The sequence below is a fragment of the Acanthisitta chloris genome, unplaced genomic scaffold (genome assembly GCF_000695815.1).
Source record: "Acanthisitta chloris isolate BGI_N310 unplaced genomic scaffold, ASM69581v1 scaffold25014, whole genome shotgun sequence".
Taxonomy (NCBI): Eukaryota; Metazoa; Chordata; class Aves; order Passeriformes; family Acanthisittidae; genus Acanthisitta; species Acanthisitta chloris.
The window spans coordinates 120891-131559 of NW_008671361.1; the positions used below are offsets into that span (position 1 = coordinate 120891).

At 40.7% G+C, this 10669-nt stretch overlaps 1 protein-coding gene across 1 annotated transcript in view; it reads right to left on the reverse strand.

The window, feature by feature from the left end:
* The window catches only part of LAMA3 (laminin, alpha 3), a gene marked incomplete at its 5' end in the record, with an annotated part of 108484 nt that extends 103282 nt beyond the window's left edge, over positions 1-5202 (reverse strand). The window contains one exon of the mRNA XM_009074074.1: positions 5050-5202. Coding sequence (XP_009072322.1) covers positions 5050-5202 — 153 coding nt within the window. The remainder of the gene's footprint in view (positions 1-5049) is intronic.
* Positions 5203-10669: the final 5467 nt, after the last annotated feature.

Sequence of the window (10669 nt, forward strand, 5' to 3'; positions counted from 1 at the left end):
GGACAACAAAATGAAAGTAACGTGCAAACGAGCATGGAAATGGAGGTTGGAGAATCAGAAGTACAGACATGGAGGGAAGTGAGATCAATGAGTGGAAACAAAGAGCTTCCTAAAGGGATGCTGAGGAAGAACCATAAGAAGACAGTGTCAGGAAAGCAAAGGAGAGAAAGACTTGCAAGGGATTTTCTGTATATTTTGAGAATATACCAAATTAGTATCAAAACCACATTTTAAAACCAATGACACACATTTGTTAACACAAGCATCAGGAAAAATGGCTGAACCATTCAAGAGGTCTTTAATTAAAGCTTTATGAAAACATAACACATTGACTGCATCTTAAAGGATAACATATAAGCAAGAAATGATGCACTTAGGGTATTGCCCTGATTAAGGTGGGTAGCTCAGCTCAGAGTGAGCTGCTTGTAGCGTGACTGAAGAATAAATGGAAAGCATATTACCTGATACAAGTTTTAGAAACTTCAGTCAGCCAGCTCAGTCGATCAGCTCAGGTTGTGCTAATCTAGAGTTCACAACTAGATTCATCTTACCATGGTATTAGCCAAAATCACAACTAACTTCAAAGTAAACTGTTTTGTGGCATAATCCCAAATCAGCTGCCTGCAGAAACTCAAATACTCAGAACGAGAGTTCTCTAATATGAAGTAACGCTTCTGTGCTATTAGCATCTCCATTTTTGGGTACTGCAGGGACAATACAGTACCTTCCCCAGACTTAAAAGCCCCTGTTCTCCCCAGAGTGAACCAGAACAGCAGAGCAGGGCTCAGTGCTGCTGTGGATGCAGAGCTATGCAGGGGTTCCAGAGGAAAGGCTTTGGCTCACTGCTGGGACAGTTCTGTGGGACTGCAGAAGCTTCACATAGTGGTTATTATGCCCTAACCTGTAGGACTTCTCAGGTTTGTTATAGAGGTTATACAATTTCACACTAGAGCTGTGTCTAATTTCGGGATCAGTGATACTATGAAAATCTTTAATAGCTAAAGACAATGAGTGCAATGGCCACTTTTGGAAGCCCAGTTCAATGTAGCTTATGATAAAGCTCCCACCACCTTGACAGTTTCTCCCCTACAGGAGAAGGGCCTACAGGACACTTTATATTTTACAGAATGATAGTCAAATTAACTCTAACTTCAGAGGCATTTAAAGTTAAGAACAATTGTTTTTAATGACAACAATTAGCTAAAGCTAATTATAGTAACAGTAACAAATATTGTTTGCAAACCTGTGGACATAAAGGACTGCTACAAAATATAAAAATTAAACTCCTACTATATAAAAGTAACTCAGAAGAGTTGCCAAACTGAGAGGCCTTTTTGCAAAGTGTTTATATGCTACAACTGGCAGCAAACACAAAATCATGAACTCCTCCACAGGCCACACCACTTATCTTGAATTTATGTTTGAGTTTCCCTCGCTCCCTAATAAAAGTACTAATTTGGACATTACATTCCACCGTGTGCCTATAATTTACAACAGTGACTAATAATATCATTACATAAAAATTATTCAGCATGGTGCACAAGATTTCACTGAGCCTGAGTCTTTCAGCACATATTATTGCTACAAAAGCATAGTTTAAAAAATTCCACATAACTGAAAGCAACAATAAAATCTGTGGGCTACACTTTTTGAAGTGCGATAGTTAGACATTTCTTTTTCATCATACAGCATCATGCTATCCTGAACCTTCATCTTCTTCTGAAGACAAAGTTCAGAAAAATACCTGAGGGAGTCTTACTGTAATATCTACAGAGCATTAACCAAGCCAAAGATGGGGGCAACACCTGCCTAAATTAGGCAATCTAAAAAGTCAGGGGAAGGGTGATGAACTTCAGTCAGACATTCAGGATTCAGAAGTTTAAATTATGGTGAAAACTACATTGGGAAAAACATGAGCAATTAAAGGAATAACTGAGACTTCATTTGATCCAAATATTTTAAACAAGTCAGGAATAGCCACAGTGTAAGCAGGTATGTCAACAGAATAGAGAGACTGCCTCAGGGATCAACATTATAATTATTATTCAGAAGGGCTGTGATTGATTAGAAATGTAACTACAGTACAGAAAGTCAGAAAGGGAAGTAAAGCAGGGCTTTTGCTTTAAGGTTCTTGCTTTTTCTCATATTACAAAGTACAGCAAAATGAGCATTCTTCTAGAAGAAAGATTTAACATCCTGAAGGGATTTCAACTTTCAATATCACCCCTAGCCCTTGTGAAACAGAAGCAGCACTAGGTGGGTGTTCAGTTCCAGCTCCATGGTAGTGACTGCTAAAACTTCCACCATGGTGCAATTATTCAATTAAATATTGTCATGAGATCATGGCAAAGGGCTCCACTGGGACTCTGCTCTCAGTCATAAAGATAGAATGGCAGGAACGCAGTGCATGGAAAGCTTTTGACTTTGCACTAAGTTCTGCTTCCTCTAACTGTGGATCTTTGATGGCCAGCTTACAGTCAGTCATTGCTTCCCTGCACGCATATGTACCTTACTCTATGTCATGTTCTGCACATGCAAACACATTCCCATATTTTGTTTGCAGAAAAAGGTGTGTCAAAATAAAGAACAGGACAACTGTTCAGCACGGAAAATTACATCCTTGCTATCTTTTCAGTATTACAGCCTGTGCTTCTGGAAGATATTTAGACATACAGCTAACTTTAAAAACATTTGTTTTTCCTTAAAAACCAAAACCTTCATTCAGCTCACTTAAGGGGGAGCTGAACACTGAAAATTTCACTGTCAACTGCTAAGAAAACCTGCATGACTAATGCAAGCCAAGCTCTTAATTTTTAGGATCCTGAAATAAGGTAAAGTGAATTGGGGTCTCAGTGCTTTCCTGTTTGCTCAAGTAGAGTAGACTTACTCTGCCACAGTATTTAATGTTCTTCTTCATTATTAATACTGTGTGCTACTGTATGAATGTGTGGTGTGAGAATACTAAGCAAAATGTCAAAAGTGAATCTCAAATTCAAACAAATCCTGAGGTTAAGGTTCAGCTGACTGAACATATACATAAGATAATATCCATGAAGTGGGAAAAAACCCCAACAGCAGATGAATCCTACTAATCCTTCATCCATCCATCAGCTAAAGTGGATGGACTTCCTGAAGACATTTTCACCTTCATCTTGGGTTTCCCTTGTTCCCAAGTAAAGGAGTTCAGAGTCACCTTTCTGAATGGTACCAGAGTAATTAGAAACACACAGCCTCCCCCTGAGAAATACTTGAGTAACTACAAGAATCTTAATATATAGCAATTGGTCTCCAAGGAGTCCCATGAGAAAAGGGCACTCAGTTCATACCCTTCCTCTGAAGGAAGGAGGTCTCTCAGGAGTTTACTCAGCACATACAAATTCAGGTGTCTGTCGGTAGGTCCTCCAAAGAAGCTAACAAGTGCATTGTGGGAATAGAAGTTTTGGATGGAGCAATGTGCTACACATGTGGATGATGATGACGCACAAGTGTTGGTCACAAATACGCTGGGTTACAACACAAGACAAAATTACAGCCTGCAGCCTAATCCTGAGTCTTGCAGAGACTCTGATGGATGCAAGAAGCTCAAAAGACAAGGTCTGCCTTACTGGGAAGTGATCGCCTTGTCATGCCTACTTATAGCACCCTGCTCTGCATTCAGTGTCCTCACTCTGTATGCCCAGCCTGAAAGACATACTTCTCCGCAGTTTGCTGGAAAAGAGAGACCAACTCACTTCACAGGAGCACAAAGCATCAGGGGATGCAACACTCCTCAACTGTATGGTGTAATAGAAGAGCAACACAACTCAGAGACAGGTCCAACCACTGTGCGCTAACATGGATGCCATAGTCTCAAAATTCATCAGCTTCTGCATAGCTGTCTCTTCTTTCACAGCACAGTACAGAAAAGCAATCAAGAAAACGGGCATGTTAAAAATGCAATTAATAGAAGTGCAAATTCAAAAACCACATCAGTTTAACTACTGATACTCTCTATCTTAAGTTGTCTGGCCTTTCTGCACTGCAACTATACCAGATACAAAAACACTGAATGAAGATATCCTCAAAGTGAGAACCATTCCTGTCATGTGAGGGGCAGGAGCATTACAACACCATGTAACAGAAGATGTAAAATAAGTTGCACCTGAATCCCCAACAAAATGGCAGCTAAATCTCACAGAGAAACATTTTCTTAGTTACCCCTCCCCTTGCTGGCAACTAAATTGAACACCTATTTAAAAAAATCCTGCCCTATATAATCAGTCAATAAACAATTATTACTATCCAAAATACATATGCATGTGTATACACCTATTTTGCAGCCCCAGACATATATTTATAGTCATATATTTTCAGCTGGTGTGAACTTGCACAGCGTAACCAATTCCATTGGATCAGCGCCGAATTATGGCAGCTGGGAATCTGTCCCTATGACTTAAAATACAGATAGAGAGACTTCACTCTTAGCTACTTGCCTATCGCTTGCAGAGGAAATATGGGTGTTCATGTTACTGTCACATTACTAATTCATATTACACTGGTTTTGCTGTCCCTTCTCTTTCAGACCATGTTATCGGTATTTTTCTGTCTGTCTTGAAGATCTTGCTGGATGACAGAGAAAGCAGAAGTACCCCCGAGGCAAAAGCAGACTCCAAACATTATTCTCACAATGTGTGCATGTACAGAGATCATGAAGTTGGTCTCTGCACCCATGCAAAAGGAGACTATTAAATGGAAGGCAGAGCCCCAGTGTCAACTAAGAGGTCCTCATGTGTAAGCTCAGGTTAACAAGTTACAGTGTTTGTGCAAGAAAGCACATCATCATTACATTTGTGTGATGCCAGTGGCAAGAACGCCCATCATCAAAACTCCTAAAAAAAATAAACACTTTAGTATAGTTAACATGGTAAAAAAATTCAGAACACAAACTGGACAAAAAAAATCTGTGGTGTTGGAAGTTAAAATCATCAGTTCAAAAGTCTCTCTCAATTGCAAAGCTCATGTACAAATGCAAGAAATTATCAAACCTCACTCAATAGCTCATGGACTCACCTGTCCCAGGTCTAATGTGACATTGACTTCATTGTACTTCAAGCCCATAGAAAGAGGAGGACTTTGCCACCAGCGCTCTGTGCCATCAATTGCATTGGTTACTGGGTGAGCTTTACTGGGATCAGCAGCATTGCAGAAATCACAGAACTGGCCCTGAAACACAACAGATTAAAAAGATGGTTATCAGCTGACATCTCATGCACTGCTGACACATGCTGTGGTTAAGTGAGATTCTGATCTAGAGTGTTGACTAAAAATGGGGTTAAATTTTGTTTGTTTCTCTAGTGTCATTTTTAATGTATAAATTATTCCCCTGGCAATTAAATTATACTCTTATACTCTGAAACACACTAACTTTTATGTTAAAAACTAAAACTTCAGAAATCTCCATAAGGGAACTACAGTGACTCTTTCTTTATTAATTAATTTATTGACACTTTGGTGATATTACCTACACTACCTCTACAGTGGTGTCTACAGGAAATTAACAAAACAAAGATTCTTAGAACTGGATTAGGACCAACAAGTAATTATCCTCAATTCTCCTAAGAGACTGTGAAATATCCACATATGCACATAGCCTAGTATTAATAAAACCATAAAAAAGCTCTGTTACTTGTCTATCAGTTTGGTGCTGCAATTTTACAACACTGTTCATTTCTTTCATGACATTCTGAGTCACAGATTTTTGAACAGTATGTGCTTGTGGAAAATGCAACAGATCCTATAGACTGTTCCTGTTAAGTTTCCCTCTAAAGAATCCCATTGTATCTTCATTTCCAGAAGTTACTGCCCAATTTCCAACCCACAACTAAAGCCACTCTCCAGAGATGCCCTTTGAGAGTCTCTAAAGCTCTTTGTACTATTCTGTACAATAATGATGAATAAACTTCAGGAAACTTAATTGTCTTTTAATTTGGCATCTTGGCTTGCCCCACAAGCTATTTTTATCTTCAAGAAACCGCATTTTACGGTCTACTAAGATTAGTGCTGCAGCACTGTAATTAGCTATTAAGGGATCTTTTTAGTGTCCCATTCACTTCTTACTCCAATCACTTGGTGGAGAAAATTGGTGAAAATACTAAACTGTGCTAGGCACAGATCTTCGTACAACCCCAATAGAAACAAATGACATTTTTCACTCAATGCCACTACACCCCTCATGGTAATTTTAGTCAGACAGTTGTTTAATCCACCAGTCCGTGAAGTGCTGATACTTCATTGGACTCCTGTTTAAAATAAAGGGAATGGGGCAAATGTTACCTTATTAACCAAGCGTATTTTCATCAAAAACATGTGACAAATCTTTTTTTCTTTCCACAGTCCACGTTGCCTGGCATGAAGCACATTCCTAGCTTTTAAGAATTAACAGCTGCCATTATTTTGTGTGTCACTGCCGTGAGACTAACCAGTGTAAAGTAACTGGAGCAATCAGACTTGTGCACTTCTAATAGAGGAGTAACACTAGGGCTCTCACATTCTTGCTGGGTACAGTCTTGCAAGCTTGGTGAATTTATCTCTAGCAGAATTTACTTAACATCTATCATAGTTACTAAAGGATTGGAAAATACTTCATCATTCTCATGTGATACATATATACTATCTTATGCATTTAAAATACTAAACACAGATGTTAGTTGAATATTTCTGCATCAATAGCAATAATTTCAGCATTCACATCCAGCAATAGTTCCATCCTCATCCTCCTCTTCCAGAAAGCCCAGAATATGATGCTGTTTCCAGAAGACATGGCTACCATTAGCTGTTCTGATTCAGCACTGCAGGTGCCAACTTGACTGAAGGTCAACTCTTCAGAATTCAAAGAGTTGTTTAGAGCCTTGCTAAATCCTCACACACACAAGTTGGTTAACTATGTCCTGGGGTCATGTTATAACATGATTCTTCTCCAGCTCTGTTAGAGAAGATGGTTTGACTGACTTTCATACAATCTACAATAAGCCAGGACACTGGCAGAGTCAGATAGTTTGCTGCAGCAGATACCACATCACCCCATGCTAGCTACAGGCAATGTTACCAGTTTCTGCAGTGACGACAAAGAACATTGGGACACTATTTGCAAAATTGATACCCTGAAAAATCAATCTATGCACCAACAACTGCAGTTACTACCACATCAGAGCACCTTTCCTGACAAATGCATACTCAAGTTCTGACATACATGTTACAACAGTACAAGCTTCCCTAACAGCTTTATAATGTGCTTGAAACACAGTCTTTAGATCTAAATCCACACTGACAATGATCAGGCTGAAAATATACAGGAAACAGTTGCTGCTACAGGAGTTTCAGCTCTGATCTGGAAACAGCCTCGAAGAAAGGCTGAATGAGGAGAAAACAATGGAGAGTATTAAAAGCAAGTGTTTAATTTACATGTACTTATGTGATTTCAGTATACCAGAGCACTTGATCTGAACTCAAGATACCATCTTTTTCTTTTTGGGCACATAATTCAAAGAATTTCATTGCAACAGCTGGAGTTTCAGTTATTTAAATTACATTCCAGCAACTCTGCCAACTAGGCAGCAAAACAAAAAAATGAAAGAAAAAAAATTATTGGACAGAGCAGCCTTCCTTCCTTCTCCCTGGCAGTATCTCAGGCACGCCGTACTCAGCCTGTCTGCTACAGGACACGTCTCCATTCCAGGAGACTGGGCCTCAAGACTTGGCTTGATTTTGGCTGCAGTTCATCAGGCAGGCAGGTGTGCCTTTGCTGGTGACCTTGTTACCCTCCTTTGCCCTGCTTCTCCTGAGTGAAGGAGAAACCTGGAACTGCATGAAAGAGTTGCCTGAAATACACCGCTGTAGACCAGAGACACCCAGGGATGAAAATGTCTCGCCTTTAAGTTACAGAAAGTGACAACAATGAAGGATTTGTTCACTACTTCATACCTAGCAGTTCTGTGCCCACTGGCAGGGCAGGACAAGTATTCTGTTAGACTGTAATCCACAGCCGCACACCACTGCAGACAGACTGGCAGGCAAAACCAGGCATGCCATTTATCTATCAGTTGCTGAAATATTTTATACTGTTGTGCATTTCTTCACTCAACACTGTTATTAAGTCATTGTCCCACATGCCAATGTGCTACATAAGGAAAACGAATTGCTTACCACAGTGAACGTCCAGCACTGCCTTAAGAGCCTTGGTTGAGCTGCCCATGAAGGGACTGTCCATCCCACTGATCACCTCACATAAGAGCTATAAACAACCTCTAAATGCTCTTTCTGGATTTGCTGGGTATTACAGGCTTCATTAAAAGACACATCAAGCAAAAAGAGAATAACGGCGAAGCAGTGGAAACAAAGCTGGAACTGCTCTTCCTCTCTTTGCTTTATTTTCAGATAGCACTGGCAACAGAGCTGTCTGCTCCCTTTCCTAGAATGAGGGTCACTCTCTGCATCTCCTTTCCAATTTCCCTATTCACAGAGCAACAGCCACATCCAGCCTTGCAGAGACCCAGAAAGAGAGTGAGTCAAGTGTGTGAACTAGAACCAGCACCACACAGTGGCTATTACATCTATCACTATGTAAAAGCTGCATGGCCTTTCCTCAGAATCTTAAGAAATAAGAATACTTCTGCTGATTTAAAGTCCTTGTATATAAGCTCACATTCTGTAAAACTTTAATGCACTTCTCTCCAATTTTCCATGAAACAAGAGATTCTCTTATTTACAGTGTCTTTGAACTTGTGAGGTGAAGTGGCTTGAGAATATGCACATTGTACTGTTATCACATTTTCCATGGCTGGATTTCCCTGGCCTTTTCAAAGACTTTCCAACCCATCTTGAACCACATCAACTACTGGTAAACCACAGAAGTATTCATGTTATGTATCTCAATGGGGCTTTGTTAAAATTAGAGAGAGACACTGCTGTATCCATGCTTACACAAATGCTACAACAGGCACAACATGGTTCCTTGTGTCAGGGCTGAGCTATCAGTAGTCTTTCTGGGAACTTGAACTGGGCATGAACCATAACTGCCCTCTAACCTAGGACCTGTAAGGCAAATATTTAACAAGAGGAACTCCCCCCTTTCTAGCCTCCCTCTTCCTTTATACAGCAAACCCTCATTTCCAGTTGGGTGTTAGCATACAAAAGGATCAATTACAAAAACCATCAATGGCAACATGCACCACGCAACAGGCTTTGTTCCACTTTTTGTGTGATGTTTGCTTTGGTTGATTTTTACTATCCCATGATTCCTGATATTTCAAGGCATGTCAGTGTGATATTTCATTGCAGCAGTGGGCTTAGTGAGTTGCTGAGAGATCAGTGGGCTTCCTATTCACCCGGTGGCATGTCTGTAAGGCAGCTTTAAACATGGGTGTTGCATTCAGCATGGAAGGATGGATGCCTAAGCTCAGAGGTGTGTTAAAGGACCAAGCAGTTTCCTGATCATCACAGCCTTTTTTTGTAACCTCGGTTTAAGCATGTCCCAGTTCTCCTATTAGTAAAACTGTATATTACTCAGCCTGTAAGAATCTCCAAAACACTTTGTGTAGTGCCCTCTGTCATAAAAAAAAAAAGCTCAGATGTAAGGCAAACAGATTTCATGGCAAGGCAGGGAGTAATGGCAGAGAAAAGACCAGAGCCAAGCTCACTGCTGGCTGTGGCAGCCGAATGAACTGCGAGGGCAAGCTGCGTGATGCTGCATGCTCCCTCCTGGCACGTGACAACAGGACATACACTGCACCTTCTTAGCCCTCACCCCTGTCTTGAGCATCCGTCCTCATTAAAAAATGTGAAGAATAATCCTTTTATCCATTGCAACCTCTCCTGAAACCAGGTATTAAAGGCTATTTAATTATTAAAACATACAAACACCTCATAAGACTTCGAAACACTAGCCCTTCTCCAAAGATGCTAAAAATTTGCTTGCATTCTTTCTGTATTGCCTGGAGTCAGAAAGTGGATGTTAAAGCTTTCAAAATCCCTTTCAAATTGCAGTTTCATTCTGGCTCTCTTCTCCTCCCACTAAGAGAGAATACAAACAAAATAACTTTGGAAGGTCTGAGGTTTCAGGAAAGTCCCCCCTTTTAACAGAGCTCTGAACAAACTGATACCCATCACAGTACATCACAGTTTGGTGCATTTGTTACTCCTTCTGTACTGTCTGACAGACACATCAATACAAGTATTGATCGAATAAAAAATATATTTCCATTAATCCTTTGTCAGGAGTTTTGCAGTTTATTGTTATCTTTCTTGTGACTGGTGCAAAATGCATGTAATAATCTTACACTGTGCTAGGAGAGTACAGCACGATCCTTGCTGCCCTCTGTGTTTATACTCCCTGTCAAGAGTCCCACGGAATCTCTGGCTTCCTCCCGCAAGCAATGCAAAGCATAGATGATAATACTCATATTTAGTACTTTCAAAATGCCACAAAGCCCCAAAATACTTGACTAAACCCGGAGCCCTGTTCCCGCCGCCTCGGAGCGGTGCCCGCTCTCCTGCCGTCCCGCCCCATCCATCCCCACCGAGCTCGCCGCTTTACCCGCAGAAGCCTCACGCTACTCGCCGCGGACCATGGGCCACGCGTTTAGGCTACAAAACACCGCCCGAGTCCTGCCTAAGGGGCGTTCAGGTGCCCGAC